Source organism: Rhinopithecus bieti, unplaced genomic scaffold, assembly GCF_001698545.2.
Source record: "Rhinopithecus bieti isolate Rb0 unplaced genomic scaffold, ASM169854v2 scaffold_35730, whole genome shotgun sequence".
Classification (NCBI taxonomy): domain Eukaryota; kingdom Metazoa; phylum Chordata; class Mammalia; order Primates; family Cercopithecidae; genus Rhinopithecus; species Rhinopithecus bieti.
The window spans coordinates 748,637-772,624 of NW_016815070.1; the positions used below are offsets into that span (position 1 = coordinate 748,637).

Here is a 23,988-nt window from a genome sequence, read left to right on the forward strand (position 1 = left end):
TGACATTCCTCTTCCTTCTCAAATATCTTTGATGATTTAAGGAGGGTGTAATTAGTAGAGACTCTTGGAGGCATGGGTTGTGGAGTTAGATCAGAATAGGTTTCAGTCCCGGCTCAGGGTTGACCTTGGGCATGTCAGCTGATCTGTCTCCAAGGCTCAGTTTCCCTTTGCTAAGCACAGTGGGGAAAATAATATTTATCTTAGGAAGTGAGTCTGTGTGTCTGTGTGTCTGTGTGCATGTGTGTTTAATGCTATGAGAAATCATGTTACGTGCTGACCACAGTGACTGAAACAGAAGTCCTCAAAAAATAGTAGCAATACCGCATGTTCTCACGTATAAGTAAGGTAAACATTGAGTAAACATGGATACAAAGAAGGGAAAACAGACACTGAGGCCTAATTGAGGTGGAGGGTGGGAGGAGGGTGAGGATGGAAAAAGCTACCCATTGGGTACTACGCTGACTACCAGGATGCTGAAATAATCTGTACACCAAACCCTCGAGACATGCAGTTGACCCATATAAAAAACCTGCACATGTACCCTCCACACCTACAATAAAAGTTGGAAGGAAAATCAATATATAAAAGAACGTATCTGTAATTATAACGGTGGTGACACTATGACCATGACAGTGATGATGATTGCCTACAAATCCAGTGATCCTTAATGAATGCTGGCTCCAGCAGTCTGCCCCAGGCCTGCCCACTCACATGCTATTTCTCAGATACACTCTGTTCTTTCTTGCCTTCATGCATTCATGTTCATTTTCCCACCTGGGAGGCCAGGGACTAGCAGGCTATTACCATTCTTATTATTTCTAACTATCTGTCTTTTAAAAAAGAGATTGATTAGTCACGTATCAGCATTTCCCCAGATGCTAGATCTATTTTAATCTAACATTCCCTTTCCTTTCTCTTAAGATCCCAGCCTGTGAGGATTCCCTCAGTTCCCTCAGGCAGAATGAACATTTTCTTCTTGTTCCTGCCCCAGTCAGCTCATGCGTTATCCTATCTCTTCTTTAACATTATTGCCTCACTGTGTGTGTTTTACGCTAACCTAGCATTTCTTGATGGTAGGAGCTATGTTTTAAATATTGTTCTCTCTTAACACCTAACTGGTGCTGAGCACACAGTAGGTGCTGTATCTTTGCTGATTCAATATCCTAACAAATCTTTCTGGTGCTAAGCATGACCATTAGGGTCACTATAGTCATGGCTTTGTAACTTACAAATAGGCTCATTTTGCTGGAATCCAAGAACTCTCTGATTTCTGCTTAGAACATGAGATGGAGCAGAATCTGCTGAGTGAGTCCTGCCCCTGCTGATGCCCGCATAGTTCACTCTCTGATAACTGGGAGCCTAATCCATGCCTGTCCAGGCTTGGCTCTGCCCTGGGACACTGACAGCCCAGTGGAGCAGGGCCCCTGTGCTCTGCTTGCATCCCCACACACACACATTGGTCTGGTGACCCCCAGGGCTTGGACTCAGTTCTTGCTCCTCCCTGCTGGGTTGGGTACTGAGTGACAGTGACTGCCCCAAATCCCACTTGTATAAATTAGCCTGAGGACATAAACCTGGATGGGAACAAAGGTTTCTATGATAGGATGATCATCACCAGGGAATTTATAATTGTAAATACTGGTAACTCTTTAAATGTCTAACAATAAAGGCCATTTTAAAATAAATTGCAACCCATCCACAGAAAGAGCATTTTTTCTGTTTCTGAAAACTTTTTGATGAAATTAAGAAATGCTCATGAAATTATAACAAAACAAGACAAAACCCAAGATACAAAACCGTATATACATAAAAACACATAAAATGGTGGGAGGAAGGAGATAGGGAGCTAATTGGGGTCAGCAGTTGGTATGGGAAATAGGGAGTCAATAAACAAACACCAACGTATGAGCTAGGCGAAGAGGACTGTCTTGTCCCCGAAAGGAAATTTTACCTGTAGTGTCAACTTGCTTTTGTTGAAATTGCGCATGATTTGAAAAAAGAAAGACGAGGAGGGACCTACTAAATGGGCACTTGGCTATTTTTACCATTTGCTTTTCTTATTGGACTCACTTTTCCACAGTCTTACTTATAGGAGTGAAGAGAGATAAATGATATTTTTTAAAAATAAGAAAATTAATAGAGGCCAAGAAAATGGGTTGCAAGTTGGTTAAATGGCTGCTCTCTCTGTGGCACCAGTGACCTGGAGACAAATCCCCTCTCCCTCTGAATCAGACTATGAGCTCTCAGAGGCCAGAGCAGCTTTTGAACTTAGTGGTTAGGAACTCTGGGTAGCCTTTCTCTGCTTCTTGCTTGCTGTGAGGTTCTGGGCAAGTCACTTGGTCTCTCTCGGCTTTGGTTCCATTTGTCAGCAGAGAAAACAATAGACATAATGTGGCTGTGAGAAGTGAATTAAGCAATGTATGCCAAGCCCTTGTGCAAGTACTCCATGCCTGGTGGGTGGGCGCTCATGCTTTGGGTGGTGGCGGTGGTTTTTTTTAACTGAGATGTCTGGTTATTTCTTAGGAGTTTACACAGGGCTGAGGGCAGCAAGCTTGTTTTCAGTGGTTCACTTTTTGGCATTCTTCTTCATACCTAGTGAGGACGTTCCCTTCTCTTCGTGTCTGTGTTCACTCCCACTTCCCTCATCCTCACCTTGACCTGTTTCCCTTTTCCGTGACCGACCACCACAGACATCTGGCCATACTGTTATTTTGGTCCTATGGATTCTAGAGTTTTCCTGAATGCCATTCACTATGATCTTTGCCTAGAACAGTGGTTTTCAAATGGGGGCAGTTTTGCCTCCCAGGGGAATGACTGGAGACATGTTGGCTGTCACAGCATGGGAGGGAGGGTTTTTATTAGAATCTGGTAGCTAGAGGCCAGGGATGCAGCTAAATATCCTGCAACACACAAGACAGCCCCCATAACAAAGAAATATCCCACTCAAAATATCAATAGTGCCACTGTTGAGAAACCCTGGCCCCGACTGAGGGGTGCAGAGTAGGGGACAGTGACTGAGGGAGCAGGCTATGATCTCTGCACCCACGATGTTGAGAGATACTTGTGAAGGCTCCCATTCTGCAATTTCGCCACCCCCACCCCAGCTGGACCAAAAGTGGTCCAATTTTCAGCTGAAAGGAATAATATGGTGCTTTAGTTCTCTATTTTCTGTCTTAAGGAGCTTTGTAGAAAGGACCCTGAATAGATCATTTCAGCATGTCCTCTGACTCCACTGCCAGACTGTGAGACCTCCTTCCCACAGACTACAGAGAGACCTTGTCACATAATTGCATCGTTGATGCATGGTGTGCTGCTACATAAGTGCTTTGCCATTTCCAGAGAGCTGGCACATAGATTATCTTCAGATCTGTTCAACATACCTGAGAGGTGGGGACTGCTAGAATTTCCTGCCAAGCCTCTCTGAAGCACCTAAGTCAGACAGCTAAGAGGCAATGGACTCAGACCTAAGCCAAGACCTCCCTCAGCTAATGATGACAGCGAGAGCCGCAGCTACTGCACTGGAATTGTCTCATTCCAGCCGACAGCCCTCTGCTGGGCATCATATGACTTTTTCCATTTTATGGATGAAGAAATGAAAAGAAGTAAAGGTGAACTCATTCATCCACAGGATTGCTGTCATTGGGATATCTTATTAAATGTAAATATAAATCCCAGACCCGGCATAAGGAGGGAAACGTTTCAGGCACCATATGCTATTGGCTTGCAAGGTTTCTTCATTCTAAATTTACCATTCCCTCACTAGATAAAGACCCTGAGCTGAGACATACATCTTTGTTTTAGCTAAAAATGGAATCCATAATTACACTGTTTATCTGCTCCATTTCCTTAATGAAGGGGACTGTGGAAGCCCATTTCTGCTTGATTATCACAAAGGTATCATTTTGGTGAAGTTGCACAAAGAGAACAGAGCTTGCTGGCACCCGGTTGTGAACAGGGGTGCATTCACAGAAACAAAAGAAGAGGAAGGCTTTTCAAATGGCAAATCTATTCATTCCCAATTGTCTGCACATAATTACTGTGAACCCAAGTCAGTTATTCTCATCAGGGACATTTGTTGCTAAGGGAAAAGTAAAGAAATTCAATTGTGCGGATGCTCCCTTGGGTGCTTCATTGTGAGTGGGTGCTAGGTGGTGGTGACATCGGCGTAACTGGGACAGGAGGCACAGCAGTGTGGGCTCCGGGATGTGAGGGCCAGGCTCACATCTGGACCCCATCACTCATTGCAGTGTGACCTTGGGCAAGTATCTTCATTTCTGAGCTTTAGTTTCTTCATCTGCAGAATGGGACAGTAGCAAGGGCTTGCTTATTCTGTGGTGATGAGGATTCTGCCCGTGCTAAGGGCCTGGCACAGGGTTTGGCATGTGGTAAGTACATAGTTAAGATTGATGGTGAAGGTGTTGGTGGTTTGCTGTGTGAGTTAATGATGATTGTGATGAGTCACTCTCTGTGGGACCCACGGCAGGCAGTGTCTGCTTCTGGAACCTCATTCTTCCCTTCTGGAAAAAGAAGGAGTCAGCCAAACTAAGCTCAGTGATCCTTGACTACCTACAGCTTTGTAAGATGAGAGTTCTGAGTGCCTAAGAGTTAAAACAGTATCCAATAGGGCCAGGCACGGTGGCTCACACCTGTAATCCCAGCACTTTGGGAGGCCAAGGTGGGCGGATCACTGAGGCCAGGAGTTCGAGACCAGCCTGGCCAAGATGGTGAAACCCCCATCTCTACTAAAAATACAAAAAAACTAGCCAAGCATGGTGCTGCATGCCTGTAATCCCAGCTACTTGGGAGGCTAAGGCAAGACAATCGTTTGAATCCGGGAGGCAGAGGTTACAGTGAGCCGAGATCACACCACTGTACTCCAGACTGGGCGACAGAGTGAGACTCTGTCTCCAACAACAACAACAAAAACAGTATCCAGTAGATTGCAAGCAGCCTCAGTTACTGGTTTGAAACTCCATAGATAAATAATAGTGACTGCACATATATGTGGCGTTTTCCATAGCACTCTAGACAAAGTAAGTTCTAGCCATGTTATTTAAATTAAATGTGGCCATGGCTTTATACGATAATTCACGTTTCCCAAAAGCACATCGAGCAACTTCCAGCCAATAGTCGTGCTGCAAATAGACCCAACGGTTTATCACTGTCAGGATGGAGTGCCCTACAATTGTCGAAGGAAAAAGAATTTCATCTCCAGAAAGGATCAGAGCCAAATGAGTCTCACCATTGAGAGTACTGGACTCATTCCATTGTAACTGGGCCCAGACAATTAGAATTAGAGATGGTGCAATTATCAGGCTTGTTCAAATCATGTGTGCTGCCTATCTCAGCCTGACCCAAAGACCTTTCTTATTTTTTTTCATTGGCCGAACTTCACAGAGCAGTGAAACATATACATGCTGGAGCCAGACAGCCCAAGGTCAAATTTTGGTTCTGCCACATACTCAGTGGATGAATTTGGGCAATTTACCCTCGTTCTTTTTCCTCCATTCACCATCTGCAAAACAGATAACAACTGTTCATACCTCATAGTTTATTTTTTAATTTTGTCATGTTTTACTATGAAATAAATTAATACATATTAAGCAGGACAGCATCTGGAACACAGCAATTTCTCCATAAATTTAGCTGTTATGCCATCATTAGGTTTTTATATTCCATCTGCATGCTTGTGCCTCTTCCACTTATAACCTAAGCTATTGTATACTTAAATCTTTATTTCATTTCAAGGGACTCAGTTTTTTAAATTCAAATAATTTAACTATGAAAAGAAAGTTTTATAAACTGAAAACCAGAATGATTTGCCATACAGAGAAATCAGTTGTAAAAATAAGAACCATGAAAATAAAAAGTGTTACCAAATTTTAGCCAGATCCTATGAGCTTTGTGTTTGGTCTCTTCAGCTTAAAGGGAGAGGAGAGCAAATGAAAGAAAGGAGTGTAAAAGATAGAAAGGTGGTGGAAACTCCCTACTGTCAAACAAAGATGTCCTCCTTACAAAACAGAGGCACCGAAAAAGATTTGGAAAGAGAATGATGTTACCACCACGTGGCTCTTCTGTGTTGTTACTATTGGGCCTGGAGCACCTAAAATTCACCTTACCCTCCAAAGGCAAGAAAGAAATGTGTCATAAGGGACGGAGAGTCTCACATTTTTTGGCCCATTGTATTCTATTTTATGTTTGAAAACACTATTCAGGAGAGTCATTCTTGTATTCAGCAGGCATTTAATGTTCCCTCCAATGAGCTAGCATCTTGGGGACAAAGGGATAGTGTTTGGAACCTGGCCTTTCTTGAGAATGACTACCAGCACTGTACAATCAGTGGAGTCAGGAGTCAGAGAGGCAGCCATTTACTTGCCTTTTCTACCAAAAACGCCTGACTCCATGAAATAGCACAAGTACAGCAGGAGTCACGATGGTGGTAAAAACATACACTTAAGCAGCACTCACAGCATGACAGCTACTGTCCATGTAATTCATTTGATTCTCAAACAACCACACAAGCTTGGTACTGCTATTCCCATTTAGCTGATGAGGACACTAAGGTGTAAAACGGTTAAAAGCTCACCTGCTGTCACACAGCAGTGGCAGGATTCATTGCCTGGAATTGGTGCTTTTAGCTACTGCATAACTAGCCAGCCTCTGGCCTATGGATGGTAACACTTGCTAATGAGTAGCATTTCATGAAGGCTGTGTGTATGCATGTAGGTGGGCAAAAGTGCATGCATGCTTCACTCTGCTAAGAGCTGTACATGCTTTTGTTCATTTATTCCTCAGAACGATCCTGTGAGGTTACTATAGACATTTCCCCTTAAGGTCAGCGATCAGTTACTGAAAATTCTATATTCTGAGTGAAAGAGCTGATGAAGAGTCTACTTCCTTTTGTTTTAAATAATAAAGATTAAATGCATTGTGCTGCAACCCCAAACCCTCAACCAATTTCCTCAAAATAGTTAAACCTCAGTGAAAAGCCTACATATAAGAAAGCATCATGTTAGGATACTACAAATGCTTAGAATCGCTTCCTGATCACCCCACAAGTGTTTGGTTGTTACCCAACAGTTGTTTTTTTGTGTAGTAGCACTGACGGCTCACTTAGTGCCAGCAGCATCCCACATGGACAGTGGACAAAACATCTCCCTGTAGTTCTGCCCACCAACCAGTTATATTTGGAATGTAACATGAGACTTTGTTCACACACAGTTTTGTTAAAATCCTATTGAATTTTGGAATTGTAAATGTAAATACGATTTTTTTTCCTACGAAAACAATAACTGAAGGCTTTGTACAAACTGTGGTATTGGAAATCTGTAAGCATTCTCTTGGGGGAAATGCTAACAAGTAGACCTCCTGTGAAGAGTACCTGTACTACTAGCATCCCCATTTTACAGATGAGAACAGTGAGGATTCACTAGAAGTAGCAGAGCAGGGATTCGTACTCCAAACTTCTCTTACTTCAGAGCCTTCACCCTTAACCACTATGCTGTAGTGTCTATCATTATTGTCATCGTTATAATGTCACAATGGCTTCATTAGAATGATACTGTTATCTTTGTTATTGTTGCTATTATTATTATCATTATTTGACATTTACTGAACACTCATTATGTTTCAACATAACATTGTTTTATGTACTTCTCACATCAACCTCTGATAGAACTTGATTATCCTCGATTTACAAATAAGAAAATTGAGACCTAGTGAGGTTTTGGATCTTGCCCACTGGACAATCAACTGCCAAGCCTCTACCGAGTGCCTACTGTGTGCTCATCCACGTACCAGGGTTATTTAGTGCTTTAAAATTGACATGGTATATTATTGGACAAAGAGCTTCATAATAGTAGGATTTGGTTCATGGCTGTGCTTCAAAGACATTACGTATTTTACTATTTCATATTTCAATTTTCTTTCTATAATAAAACCATGCAATTGTATCATGACCTTTGTCTCACCCTAAATAATATGGTATAACTTATATTTTATACATTTATTCAGATATACATATGTGTTGTTGCTGAGTTTGAGTAAGTCTGAGGTCAGAGACCCTGTGACTGATGTTGTCCCAGAAATTTGAATTCTTGTGATGCATAAATGATAGCTGATCAAGCCAACACAACTGTTGGAGGAATTATAGCTTATAGAGTTGCTTGGCAGATGAAATCACTTGACTAATTAGAAAATAATGCATTATGCTGTGCTAGAAAAATCACAGAGCAGCAGAAGCGGAACTGTGTTCTGGGTTGCTGTGGGCTGCCAGTCACAATATTGAGCCTGTGCCTTGCATTCTTTACCTTTTTTTTTCCCCCTATCCCTACAGCCCAGAAATTGAAACAGACCCTGGAGCCTTGTGATACTGAATATCCAGCATTTGTCTCTGAGCGCACCATCAAGGAGACCACAGGAAATATTGCTTGTGAAGACTGCTCCAAGTAAGCCATCCCCCGACCCTCTAACCCCCTACACCTTTCTGCTCAGCACAGAACTTTCCCAGATAGGTCTGTGTGACTTGCAGGCACAGTTACACCAAGAGAAAACATGGCTGCCCTCTTGTGTAAGGAAGTATTTCTATCAGCTTAGAAGAAACACCACTTGGCTTTATAAGATATTCTAGACGCTGGGAAGCATTCAGAATGCATGAAAATACATCCTGCAGTATAGGAGATGTGTAGTCAGTTTGTTCATGTTTTGGGAAAGTTCTTGTTGGTGCTTTCTCAATTGACAGTTGGCAGTTTGAACTGTGTGTTCGAGAATGTCCTTACGTATCTTTACTGAAGGCACAAGCCTTCAGGATTTACCCAAACCTGATAATTTGGAAATGTTTCTTGGTGATTGAGTATGCATTTCCCTGATTGCTAATAAGATTGAGCCTCTTTTAATGGTTTTATTGGTTATTTCAGGTTTCTGACCTCTTTATTCCAACTGGGCAGTTCCCGAATGGGTGGTTAGATCTGTTCTTATTGATTTGGGTGTTCTTTCTCTTTCGGATACTATTTCTTTACAATCGTATGCATTGTATGTGGGTCTTCCTATTCTGTGGTTTGACTCTTTACAGATGCCTTTTTTTTTTTTCTTTTTTTTTTGAGACAGGTCTTACTATGTTGCCTGGGCTAATCTCAAACTCCTGGGCTCAAGAAATCCTCCTATCTCAGCCTCCCAAGTAGCTGGGACTACAGGCACACAATGCACAGAAATTTTCTTTCTTTCTTTTTTGTTTAAATAAGTCTAGTCATGGGCTGAGTTCCCATCTATATGCAGATCTGTTTCCAGATCTTATGGTTTGTTAATACCTATATATAATACCATATCTTTTAAATTATTAAAGCTTTATAATATGACTTGGTATTTAGGAGAACAAGCTCCTTTCCTTATTCTTCTTATAAGTTTTCTTAATTATTCTTGGCTCTTTACTCTTGCATACTTATTTTGGAACTAGCTTGTTAATTTCCACAAATTTTTTTTTTTTTTTTTGAGACAGAGTCTCGCTCAGTTGCCCAGGCTGGGAGCACAGTGGCGCAATCTCAGCTCACTGCAAGCTCCGCCTCCTGGGTTCTCGCCATTCTCTGGCCTCAGCCTCCTGGGTAGCTGGGATTACAGACACCCGCCACCACGCCTGGTTAATTTTTTTTGTATTTTTTAGTAGAGACGGGGTTTCACCTTGTTAGCCAGGATGGTCTCGATCTCCTGATGTCATGATCCACCTGTCTCGGCCTCCCAAAGTCCTGGGATTACAGCCATGAGCCACCGCGCCTGGCTCATTTCCATGAATTTTGATAAGGTTTTGATTAAAATTTCTGTAAGTGATAGGTCAATTTAAAGATAATTGCTATTTTTTATAATAATTGGACTTCCCATTAATAAACTAAGTATATCTCTTTAGTTATATGCCTTTTCTATGCCTTTTAATACAATTTTATAACTATATATTTATACCTACATACCCCATAGTTTTTCTTCTGTCATAAAGAGTATATATTTAAAACTACTTTTCTAATTTGTAAGTACTAGTATATGAACATATCACTGATTTCTGTATATTGAATATTGTATCCAACACACTGCTAAATGCTGTTTGAGATCGACTTGTTTGTGTATGGATGCTCTTGGATTGGACTTTTTGCATAGACCGTAATATCGTTTGTGAAACGTTTGCTTTCTAATCTCCATACTTAATTATTGTTTTCTGTTTTATTGCACTATACTTCTGACACATCGTTAAATAGAAGCAATGAGATTAGGCAACCATGTCTCATTCCTGATTTAAAGGAAGTGCCTCCAATAATTACATGTTAAATATGTTTGCTAAAGGACTTTTTTATTGTCATACAATATAAAGAATATAAAATTTACCATTGAACCATTTTAAAGTGTATAATTCAGGATCATTAAGTATATTCACAATGTTGTGCAACCATCACTGTTAATTCCATAATTGCTGTAGATTTTTAGTAGTAACAATTTATGAGGCTAAAGAAAACTTTTGTAAGAGTTTTTGTTGCCATTGTTATTGTTGAAATCTAAATGGATGTTGAATTTCATAAGAAAGTTCTACATCCATTACAAAAAAATTTTCCTTAATTTGTTAACATGTTAAGTTACATTAATATTTTTAAAATTTTAAATCATGAAATATATATATATACATATAAAATACTTCTAAGTTTTCTTGGTTATTCTTGACTCTACTCTTGCATATTAATTTTGGAAATAGCTATTAATTTCTATGAATTCTGATAGGGTTTTGATATGTATAATATATGTATTATATGTACATATCATATATATGTATTGTTTGTATATTTCATGATATCTATGATCATGTATATGTCATGATTTTATTTTCATGAAATAAATATATAATGCATATGTGTATGTATTATACATAATATATGTAGTATATATTACATATGTATAGTATGTATATATTACATACTTTATATGTAGTGTATATTATATATTAATAGTATATAGAATGTGTAATGTGAAAATATACTTGCTTTTTCAGGATGGACCTTCATTGTCATAAACAGGCCAGGCGCGGTGGCTCATGCCTGTAATCTCAGCACTTTGGGAGGCCAAGGCGGGTGTTATCACCTGAGGTCGGGAGTTGGAGACCAGCCTGGCCAACATGGTGAAACCCTGCCTCTACTAAAAAATACAAAAATTAGCCAGGCGTGGTGGTGGGCACCTGCAATCCCAGCTACTCGGGAGGTTGAGGCAAGAGAATTGCTTAAACTCGGGAGGTGAAGGTTGCAGTAAGCCGTTACCTTGGCACTGCACTACTCCGTCTCAGAAAAAAAAAAAGTAATAATATTTCACATATATTGCTGAATTCAATTTACTTACACTGTGAACTTTTGTTTTATGCTCAAAAGGAGAGTGGCAATACTTTTTCTTCCTTGCACTGTCATTTGGCTTTCCTATTAAGGTCATTTTATTGCCACAAAATTACTTACAGTTTCCCTCTTTCTGTAATACCTGTAGCATTTTATATAAGATGAAATCCAGTATCTGTTTCTTGAAGATTTGGTAAAACTTATAAAACTATTAGTGACTGGTGGGATTTGTATGTGTGTGTTTTTTTGTGTGTGTATAAATTTACAACTATGAAATTAGTTTCTTTTGTGGTTAGATATTTCTGGATTTTCTTTTTCCTTTTGAAATGGTTTTGGTGATTATATTTCTTAGAAAACTGCCTATTTCACCTCATTTTTCCAGATTATTGCAGGCATTGTTGATAGTGTTTTCTTTTGATTAAAACTGTTACTATATTTGTGATTTTGCCCCCTTTTAAAGCTTTTAATTGATCCTCCCTCTTGCTCCCTTTCCTCTTGCCTCCTTCCCTCTCTCTCTCCCTTTTCATACTGCCAGAGATATGTTTGTTTTATCTTTCTTCTAGGATTCTTGAGTTTACATTGTTTTTTATTTTCTAATATTTTGTATTTGATGCTTAGCTTTTCAGGTTCATTTTATATGTATATAGATATACCTATAAGCATATATATGTCTAGGTATACGTTTCTCTCTGCATTCCAGTGCATCTCTAAATTTAATATGTATATAAGGCCTTCATTCTTACTCATCTCTAACAAGTTTCTAGTTTTTACCATTTTTTGATCTGTCAATGCTTAAATCATGTTTTAAAATGTCCGAATATATGCGATTTGAGGCCATCCTTTTTATTATTGAAGTCTAATTAAATGGCCTTGTGGTCTGTATAACACATCTATTTTAGTATTTGTGGAAACTTGCTTTGTATTTCCAGTCCTTGTCCACATGTTTTTGAAAGCAAGTTACATTATCTAATAGCTGGGCTTAGGGATCAATGTGTGTCCTTTGGACAAAGTATACAATTGTGTTTCAAACTTATCTTTATTTTCAGTCTATTTTAGATGTCAGTTAATTTCTCACCAGGCTTATGGACGTTTTTGTGCCATTCAATTCATTTTGCTTTCTATATTTTGAAGTTATGTTACCATGGACATCCCTGTTCATGATTATTATAGCTGCCTAAGAAATCATTCCTGTTATCACTATGTAATAAACCTCTTTATACATGAAAGTGCTTTATGCCTTAATGTCTATTTGTTTTGTTAATAGCAGAGGTACATTAGCTCTATTTTGGTAATAATTGCTAGCCATATTTTCCCCTTTCCCTCCATTTTCAACCCTTTTTCATTATTTTGCACTAAGATTTTGTTTTATAAACAGAATATAGCGGGATTCAAAGTTTCTATTATTTCTGTTATCTGATAGTTTAATCTTTTAAAATTTATGGTGCTTACCAATAAGTTTGGAATATTTCTACCATCATTTTATATGCTCTGTATTCCTCATGTTTTTTCTTTGTTCCTTTCTTCCTTCTTTCTTTCCTTCCTTCCTTCTTTTCCTTCTTTCCTTCCTTCCTTCCCTCCCTCCCTCCCTCCCTTCCTCCTTCCTTCCCTCCTTCCTTCCTCTCTCTCTTTCTCTCTCTCTCTTTTCTTCCTTTCTTTCCCTTCAATTGGATTGATTGGGTTTTCTCCTTCTTTTTTTGTATTCTATGTAAAGTACACACTATTCCTTTAGTAGTTACTCTTTGCCTTTTTAACATGTTTCAATTGGTGAGGCTCTCCTCCCTCCTCCAGAGCAAACAAAAGCTTAGATTTTGTTAAGTTGAATTAACTCCCATCTCTTTCATATAATATTTTCTAACCTTCTAGTTCTACTATGTTTTTAACCCGTGAAATAACTATTACTGTTGTTGCTGCCTATAGTAAATAACATGTTTACCTGCATTTTTATATGTTTATAGTCACTTTTGATTTTAAAAAAAAATTGCTTTTGTTTTACAGTGCTTTAGAAGTTTTTCCAAGAATGATCTGAGAGTGATAAATTATCTCATTCTTTGTCTAAAATCCCTAATTTAGTATGTACTCAACAGTGATGATTTATCTCCATAGCATCAAAATTAAAATATTTTGAAGATATTCCATTGTCTTCTACTTTTATCCTTGTACCTTTGTAGGTAGTCTAACCTCTTCCCCTTCTCTGATGGCTTTTACAGTGTTCAGTCTCTCTCGAATGTTCTGAGGTTTCACTGACGTGATTCCAGATATAAATTCATTTCTATTTTTTATGTGCTTTATTCTGGATAATTTCTTTAAACTTATATTCCAGTTCACTAATTTCCTTTTGATCCTGTCTGGTCTGCTGCTGAAACAATCTATTGAGCTTTTTATTTCTAGACGTTTCATTTGCTTCTCTTAAAACTATATGTTTCTTTTATACAGTCTTAGTCTTAGGTTATCTGTACCAAATTATAAAAAACCTTTTAAGATTGTTCTAATAGTTTAAATTTTAGGAGTATCAATCCTCTTTTTTCTTCTGCGTTTTTCCATGTTAGATTATTGGCTCATGTATTTTGTCATTTTTAACTGTGAATTGATCTTTACTATTAAGTATTATTTATCTGGGAACAGAATAGAATTTGAGTTTCTCTTCACTATATATTTGCATTTTGGCTTCTATCATGTATCCTATTAGTAATGACGGCCTGGGAATAATTGTTGTGTAAGTTTTTTGTATTTAGGAATTTGTGTACCATATAATTAGAGCACATATTTTTCCTAAGCAGCATGTAGTTTAGACTTGACGTTTGATTTCTCATGGGCAATATTGGTTTTCTTATTCAGAGCCTCAGAGAGTATCAGATTATCCATGTTTTTTCACTTAGCAGTAAATTTACAAGTTAGCTTTTACTGTCTTCTCTTGTAAGATCTTTTGTATTTAAACATGTTTGTTTTGTTGTACTATTTCGTCTAGTGTGTCTGAGTGTTTAGAGCAGGATGGCTTCCACATTTGCCCAGTCTACCATGTTATAGTTTATTCTTCTGACTGGGGGCATTCTAGATCCACCACAAGAAAGTACTGAAGTGTATAGTTCAGTGCAGGAGCCGTGGAAGCAATGGGTTCAGAATGTGAGTTCTGACTTCACTAATGACTAACTCTGTGACCTTGGACGAAAACCTTAACTCCATGAAGTTCTGCTTATTCCTGGGTGATTTGGGGGGATTAGAGTAGTAAGCATATCATGGCTTGTTATAGGAGGTAAAGTGAGAAAATGTATGTTGTGAATTTAGCATAATGCCTGAATCAGATTAAGTACTCAGTAAACAGTCACATGTAACATGTGCGTAAAGCTATGGTCTGAATGTTGGTGACCTCCAAAATCTACATGTTGGAACCTAATCCCCGATGTGATAGTATTAAGAAGTGAGGCCTTTAGGAGATGATTAGATCATGAGGTCTCTGCCCTTATGAATAGTATTAGTGCCCTTATAAAATAAGTTTGAGAGGGTCTGTTTGCCTTCCATCATGTAAAGACACAGCTAAAAAGGTGTTATCGTTGAGTCAGAAAACAAGCCCTCACTAAACAGTAAGTCTACTGGTGTCTTGATCTTGGGATTCCCAGCCTCCAAAACCGTGAGCAATAAATTTCTGTTGTTTATAAATTACCCACTCTGAGGTATTTTGTTATAGCAGCCTGAATAGGTGGAAATGCATAACACCAAATATATAAAAAGGTTTTAACACCTGTAAACCATTCTGCTAAAATGTGAATATTTCTTTCCACTGTCTAATGTTATTTCACTACCATAGAATTCTCTGTATAAAAAGGTATAACATATATGTCTCAGATATGATCACAGGCCATGTGTGATGCAAGGGTTGTTGACAATTCATAACTCTATGGTTTTGTGAGGTAGATGCCGCTGGTTTTATAATGATTGAGAACCTTTTTGACCAAATGGATACTATACCCTCAGTCATCATAACTACAAACTCTATGAGGTGGCCAGTATCCCTTAGTGAATCATGAGCACAATCATATTTAGTAGAGCAAGTTAGGGTTCTTATTTCTATTCTAAGTGAGAAAACCAATAGAACTAAGATAGGACGTTGCTAGAGCCAGCAGTATTTTTCCTTGTTAGAAATCATAATTAGAAAATAAAGAAATAGATGCAGCTGGATTAAAGAAAGTGACCAAAAGATTTCAAACTAAAGAAATGACTACCTTTCATTCAGTAGGAATAGGAGGTCATTGCATTCCTGCTGTGATCTAGAAACTGTGCTGGTGCTTTGGGGAATGCCAAGATGGATAAGATACAAAAGTGAAGGCTGGGTGCAGTGGCTCATGTCTGTAATCCCAGCACTTTGGGAGGCTGAGGTGGGCGTATCACTTGAGGTCAGGAGTTCGAGACCAGCCTGGCCAATATGGTGAAACTCTGTCTCTACTAACAATACAAAAATTAGCCAGGCAGGGTGGTGCACGCCTGTAATCCCGACTGCTCGGGAGCTGAGGCCCAAGAATTGCTTGAACACAGGAGACGGAGGTTGCAGTGAGCTCAGATTGCACCACTGCACTCCAGTCTGGGTGACAGAATGAGACTCTATGTCAAAAAAAAAAAAAAAAGTTGAAGTTGAAGAGATTTATATCAGTCATGACTAGTTTGTTTCAACTCTCTAATAACACGCTGAGTTGAAGACTCACAGGAGATTGGGTAGTAAATGGAGTAAGGCCTTACACAGTGTGCTAGCAGCAGTGAAAAGACACTGTAGGCATTGGAGGATTTTCCTTTCCAAGCTTTATTTCAAGACCACCACCTGGCAGCTCAGTCACATACTGCAGAAGCATAACAATAAAGCCCCAGGAGTCTGGGTGGGGAGAGAAATGAGGACTTGGGCTTTTCCTATTTTTCCTTTTTTTTTTTTTTTTATTTTTTAGTAAGAAAAAAAAAAAAAAAAAAAAAAAAAAAAAAAAAAAAAAAAAAAATTTAAAAAAAAAAAAAAAAAAAAAACATTTGATTGAAGCATAACACCTACAGAAAAGTGTCCGACCTGTAACTTTGCAGCTTGATTAATTTGCATAAAGTGAGTATTCCTGGTTAGGAAGTGAAATAACATTACAAGCTCCTCAGAAGCACCGACCCCCACACCTGCCCTCCTCTAAGGGTAACCTCACTGACCACAGGATAACCACTCTCTTGATTTCTAACATCATGGATTGGTTTTGCCTGTTTCTTACATTGCTAACTTGTGAGATGGCAATTTGGTAGATAAGATATGAGGGCTGATTTATTAATGATCTTGAAGGAAGTCTCTAAGGAATTCACTCAGAAAACAAAATAGGGTCATAGGAAGAAAATGTAAAGATAGCTGAGGACTTCAGTAAACATTTCTTGATCATCTGGTTGCATCCCAGACGCTGGGATGCACTTTGAGGAGGCAGTGGTGAATGAGACACACAAAATTCTTGCCCTCATGGAGTTTGCAGACGAGTAACCAGGCAATGCCAATACTCCATGGTTAGTGCCATGATTAGAGAGTAAATGTTACATGGGGTCACAGAAGGAAGGCTTAGGTAGTCAAGAAAAGCTTCCTGGAAGAAATAGCACCTAACACAACGCCACCAGGGTGAGGAGGAGTTGAGTACGCACACCCAGGCAGAGAGGGGAGCATTGTGGAGATGAGAGAACTTGTGGTTTGGTCAACACATTGTTAGACGTTCCAGGAAGCTGAATAGAGAATTGTGGGTAAGGACAGATGACAGAGGGGTCGAGGGCTGATCAAGGCCTAAGGCTTGTTGCCCTTTTGATCCTGTCGAAGAGAACTAGCCCTTTGAAGGACTTCAAATGCTAACTACCCTGACACCAGTATGGAACCACCGAAAGGTTTCAAGGAAAAGAGTAAAAATGATCAGATTCCAGATGATGGGAAAAATGACACGGTGGCCTCTTGAAACAGAAACTCCTCATTCAGACAGCCATTTGCTACCCCTTTGTCACTTCCTTCTCTCTCACCACTAAGCACGCACATGCGCGCACACACACGCACACACTGGTCCTAACAGAGCAAACAACTCACTTGTTTCTCTTCCTCCTCCTCGTCTTTTTGGAGATTAGAAATTGACAGATCACTGGGGTAGCTAGTTGGATGAGAAATCAATTCAAGACTACTTTTTTTCCTAATCCAAAAATCTTTGTGAAGCTTTATTATAAGATTATGATTTAATGTTTATACAATATAAAAAAGGAGCCATAACCAGTTTTGTTGAGTGCTTTTGAAGAGTGGAACCTTTTATTCTTGTCTTTTGCATATTCTTTTCTCTTTATCCCTCCTTGCTCCATTTTATGAAATACAGTTTATTAGAAGATATAGTTGAGTATTTATCAAAGTATTTATGAAGCTATTGTTTGGCATTTTATTTGAGCTTTGTATTCTCAGAATGCAATCTATTAAAGAGGAAAATAATGTTATTTGATTTTTGTTGTCTTCCTCTTCTTGATGACCCATAGATGTACAATAGCCAGCATGATTGATGGTATCCAGAAAGCTGAATCTGTACCTCTGCTTTATATCTAATTTGCAAATAAATTTATCAACCTTTCCCTGGAAGGAATGAAATTTTTCAGGTCTAGTTCTCTAAGACAATTACTAATTTTTGACCAACTTTGTAGGTAACTTCAGGTCAGGGGCAATGACGTTCAAAAATAACACAATTCTGTAGCGTTTGGCCAGGAGTGCGCTGGAAATTGAGTTTGGTGAAAATTATAGTATTTCAGAAATTATGCAGTAAGATCTTTTTCATAGGAAAACATCTCGCCTTCCGCAGTGGAACATACAGAACCGTGTCCATTACAAACTAGTCTCAAGGCAGCGATTACTTTCCTCCACAAGCAATGGCAAACCATAGAGCAACAATCCCAAAGAACTGAGCACTTCCCACGGGAACAGGCCTCAGCTGCAGTTTGCTTTTGGACTGTCATTAACAATCTGCCCATCTCTTAGAAGAGATCCACTGATCCTGGTATCTAAACATTGTGCTAGAACTAAGTAAATCATGTCAGGTGGTTCTACCCATATAGCAGAAGTCTTTTCAGTCTTCAGAAATCTTTGAAGAGCAAAGTTGAGCTGCGTCCTACTCCATTTCTGTGTCCTGTTTCCAGAATCATTAGATGGTTTCGTATGGAAAATACATCAAGAGGTGACTCAGTTGCTCTAAATAGAAACCTTCAAATTGGCAACTCCGCAAGTGGACATTTATGTGTCTATAGCATAGACAGATCTATTATAACATAGAGGGACAGTATGTAGTGTTTTTAAAGGGATTTTCAAAAATATAGGGTTTATTAAGAATGCAGGAGCCTAAAAGAAAATAAGAATTTACATAAGAATGTCATTAGGGTTGGTGGTTTGGCCGCTCTAACCAATAATTTTTGTCATCCAATACCCCACTGATTATTAAATTAATCTGTTATTCAAACAGCAATCGAAAACAACTCAGCCCATATTTTCTGGGCATTTGTGACTGTCAACAAGTTGGACAAAATTGGAATCTAGAAAGGATGTAATGTTTTACTATTTTCCAGTATGTTTCTTTCCTTCTTGATCACCCAGCCCCCTTTGCCAAGAAAGAGATTCACAAAGATTTGCTTAGAATCAGTTGCAAAATAAATAGTTAGAACTGGTTAAGAAAATAATTAACCAAAATAAAACTTTAAACACGTGTAACATTTTCATTTCAACATTTCAATGTTGGCAAAATATTAATTTCTAAGGTAAATTAGATTTTTGTTTTTGTTTTTTAGTGTGTGCTTTTTTTGTTAGTATCACTCATCACTTCTCATAAAAATTTTATTGCCATCGGTTTCGCTTTGAGATCTGTATACAAGCTTTGCTCATCTTCCTGGAAACCCCAAAAGCTGTGGCTACAGTTTTCTTCTCTCATCGCTTCTCCCCACGCGCCTTTCATTTATCCGCTAAGCTGAAAGAAAGTAATTGGTCTCGAAGCTGTGTTGACATGTTTCGTGGGCTACAGTTCAGAAAACCATAGTTCAGGGATTCCATTTTCCAACGAACGACTCCAATTTCCTGTTGAGGCCTCAAGCTGGGTGGGCGATTTACCACAAGTCTTTAGACTGTTCTCAGTGAGTGCCCTGCAGGTGTTTCTACCAAGTGAGGCTTCTGGAAATGACCTGTATAATGGATCCATTGCACAATAGGGACACAGCGTTTTCCTTGAGTAAAGGCTAAGAAGGTGGCCTCTGGGACTGAACTATGGTCTGGGCTACCACACTTACTAGTGCAAAGATCTTAACATATTATTTAAATGCCCTGACCCTCAGTTTGCTCATCTCCAAGAGGGGTATAAGCATAGTCCATGCCTCTTAGGATCTATGTGTGGGTTTAAAAGAAGATGTATTACTTTCATACTTAGCACAGTCCACAAACCCATCTGTGTTGACAGGGATGCAGGAAAACCACAGGACTCCTTCTCAGCCTTGAAGGTAAAACTAATAGTTTCAGTCAGGAAAAGTAGATGGTGAGGTTTTTTTGCTCTGATGAGACTGTCCTAGATAAAATAGCTCTTGGATTTTTTCCACTTCCTGGGTCTACTTGAGCTCTTGGTTGACAAGAAATTTGGAATTCTGGATCTGGGAATACACATACTCAACAGTGACCAGATCCTTCATTACACAAATTAGATACAGACTTTGCCAGTGGGAGTACATTAGTGTCATGAATAATATAATTTGTAGGCGTTAAAATGTAAGTTTTTTAACCACTTAACTTGCAAGCATATGCTAATTTGTTGAAATATTTTTGTATCTCCTGCTCTATAGATTCTTGCCAAACTACCATACTCCCATCTTGTTTAAAACATGTGAATCAATATGATTCGGTTTCCCATGAAAACTTTCCACTCTACAGTGAGAGTAGCGCCAATGGTCATATTCTTCCCTTTGGAGGTTGAGGGCTCTGCATCTTATTTTTCCCAAGTTTCCCTTGTGTCTTTACTTCTTTATATCTTGCCACGTTGGGTGGTAATGCACAAAACTGTGAATTACCCAAGTCAAAATAGTTCCTATGTCAATTCTACACAGTCACGCCCAAGCAGCAGTAGAGGAAAACCAGCCGCATCCTCCCTGTATTTTCTTGCCTCCTTTTCTGCATCTCAGAAACATGGTAGAAGTAACTTCTGCATCCTAAAAACAATTTCTTTCCAGCATTAAAATTTAAAACATGACTATCACATTCAAAAGTTTTCAATGATTTGTCATATAATGTTGAGGCTGTGCTAATCACTCTTTAATACAAGTCTGCCTTCTTTTTATATTATGGGTACGGGGCCAGGTTTGAATAATTCAATGCTAGCTCTTACAATGAATATCCCAATGAGTGCTATATGTTTATGGTTGCTAAAATCATCTTGGCTTTAAATTTTAAAAAGGGGAGGAAGAGGTAAATGCTTATCCTGGGCACTTTATTTTGAATTGTTGAAAAAGTGCCATAAGATGAAAGTGGGGTCCAAAGGTACTATAATAATTGGGATTAAAACCTCTGATCAGTTTTTCTACCTATCCTTCCAAATCTCAGTTCAATGAAGCATTTTACTGGGGACAGGGTTTCCCTGATTTTTTTTCTCAGATGCTCAGAGGAAAAAGTGCCCTCTTTCCAGACTCAAGGATGATTACAACTTTGAGGATCCAGATAGAATGGATGTTGTTGTGTAGGTGTTGCTATCTTTACTTGCTCTTTGATAAGCAGTGTTTGGAGGGTTTTAGTACAGGAAATGTTATAAATTACTGTTTTCCCTCCTGAGTCCATGATATAAAATGAGAGGGGCGCATGTCTATAATGACTAGGCAGGTTTCTACCTGACATGAATTAGTCTCACAAACAATTTCTCATTTGTACATTTCTTAATGTGTGGGGAAGAGGGGTGGGAGCACATGGAAGTTTGGCTGGGCTCACAACACAGTGAGGCTTTCCTCTTCCATGCCGGAGGGTAGGAGACCAGCAGAGCCAAGGAATATTTTTAGAATGTTTATTTGCATGGGGAATAGAAGCGTGCAGAGCTGTATCCACACTATTGACGTTTACAAGTTGCATTTCTGCGGTGCATTGTCTGCATCCTGGTGGTTGTTTGTGCTGTGACTCCCTCCATCCCTACCTCAAAGAGCAGTCTGTGTTCCCCCCTTGCTCTGCCCAGTACTGCACCTGAAGTGGCTTAGCAAGTTGCCAAAACCCTATAGATGTGTGTTTATTAACTCTCCAGCTTGCCCTCCATTTGTTTAGCTTGGAAAGAGTTTATATATTCCTATGGGTATTAAAAACCCATCTGATGTATTAAAGGAGCTCAAAGGATCAAAGCAGAAATGCTGTCTGAAATGCAGCATGTTGAATATAGATACGAAGTTTCTAGACACAAACTACTTTTTCAAGGGACATCCTGTATACTCAAAAAGAAAATTCATTTTTTGATGATCAACTCTTCTTTGGGACTTGAATTTTTTCTTTCTCTTTAGTGACCGCCCACCTTTTGGAGCATCTCTCATGATTTTGACAAGAAGACCACTTGGCACCCCAGGGTGGAGACAGTCATTAATTTCAGTATTTTGTTCATGCCTTGGAAGATGTAGCCCAAGATGCTTAACCGGCTAATGATGAAGCTTCTTAGTGCATCTGAAAGAAAATGGGTGGAGAGGGTACAAGATGAGGATCAGAATCACCTATGATCCAGAATAATTAGAGGTGTAGATGATCAAAGTCAGTAGGATGTGGGAGAAATTATCAGGATAAAATCATTATATCAGATGTATCTGAAAACATTGCTGTACTGACTTTTAGAAAACAAATTATATATTTCATGGGTGATTCCATTTCTATTGAAGTAGGTTGCCCCTGCAATCTTGGATTATTTCAGTAGATCTAAGCCTATATGAGAATTCATGTGTGATTACTGTTTATCGAATGCCTACTTTTCACAAAGAGTTTTGTGTTCATTTCCACATTTATTGTTTTTTCCATTTTTTCCACTTCATCTGCCTTTCACCAAGGAGGAACTTGAGGCTCAGAGGAGTAAACTCTCCTGACCAATATAACAGAGCCAATACATGCTGGAGTTGAATTAAGTCTGGATCTGCCTGACTGAAAGCTGACAAAGAATTCCTGTTGGCATCCACGTGAATGCCTCTCTGTCATGATACTAGTCATCTATGTAGCCACATCTCAGATTGAGTTCATCTCAAAATCAGGGTTTGCTTTGGAAACTGAAAATTCTCTGATCCACTTGATCTAAGGGAAGAAATCTACAAGCATCCAGTTTGACAGGAGCCATACACTTCTCAATCCCAGTTTCATGCAAATCTCCATTAGGTGTACCCGGGGTTCTCTCACAACACTTTCCACATTACTATTTAATCATCTCTTTCTTAGTCTTCCTCCCCCATCAAACCAAATGAGGTATGTTGAAATAGTAGCAAAAAATACTGGCTTTGGCATCATGAAGACCTGGGTTTCAGATCTCAGTGCCATCAGTTCCTAATTGGGCAACCTTTGTCAGCAAATCATTTCCCCTGTTAGTTGCCATCTGCGCCTCTGTAAAATGAAGATGCTAATAGCACCAACAGGGGATTGGCTTGATGTAAATATTACAAGGTGTTACAGAAAAACTGGTGCCTGGCATTATTTGGCGCTCAATAGCTGAGAGGTCTTATATTTAATTCATTGTAGACAGGAACATGTCATGTTAATTCCTGTATTCCTAGCACTTAACATAGGACCTTGTGTATAAAGTAGTGCTCAGAAAGCTGTTGATTGAGACGAGGTTTCCCAAGAGAATAACCTTGTAAAGTGTGATGGGGGGTGAGCGGGGGAGGTAGGGCAGGGGTTGTAATTCTAGTAGCTGAGACACCTGTTATTTTGTGTGATATTTAAAAACAAGTATCTGTTTTGAAAACAACTAGAAGCTCAGATTCCCAAGAGCTGAAAGGCAACTTTGTGATTTTCCTTAGGAAAAGAGAAGGTGGTCCAGAGAAGGGAGGGGGCTTGCCTGAGGTCCTATAGGGAGGAAGCTCCTGATGTTACCAGACTCGAAGCCCAGTAGATAGTCCCGATGCTTACGAATCTTTCTTCACATCATTGCATCTCCATAGCTGATAATTTTCAAATAACTGTTAACTAACAAAATATGTAAATAAATATTTGTATGAAGTAGGATAAACATGGTAAGTAACTAATACAGTACATAGGATATGCAATAAGAATTAAGTCTCTGCCACCCATAACCCCCTGAGTTCTCTCCTCTAGAGGAGTAACCATTGTTTGCAAGACCTGGTGTATGCTCTCCTTGCATAGATGGCTTATGCACATACAGGCGCTTAGGTATATTAAATGTTTTGCAACTAACTTTTTTATAGGAATGATAACATTGTGTATGTATTGTACCTTACCTTTTATTTCCCTTGATTTTTCTGAAACTATCATGTCATTTATATGTGTGTGTGTGTATATATATATATCTATCTTTGAAGTACCTGAAATGTGTATATATACCCTTAAAATATATAATATATATATTTAATATTATATAAAAAGTGTATATACATATTTAATATTATATAAAAACTATATATATATATATATATAGTT

The 23,988-nt window shown here is 38.8% G+C and overlaps 1 protein-coding gene across 2 annotated transcripts in view; it reads left to right on the top strand.

The window, feature by feature from the left end:
• The window catches only part of CACNA2D3 (calcium voltage-gated channel auxiliary subunit alpha2delta 3), a 753,656-nt gene that overhangs the window by 694,093 nt on the left and 35,575 nt on the right, over positions 1 to 23,988 (top strand). For both annotated transcript variants that reach the window (XM_017852939.1, XM_017852941.1), the window contains one exon: positions 8,336 to 8,447. In XM_017852939.1, the coding sequence (XP_017708428.1) occupies positions 8,336 to 8,447 (112 nt within the window). The remainder of the gene's footprint in view (positions 1 to 8,335; positions 8,448 to 23,988) is intronic.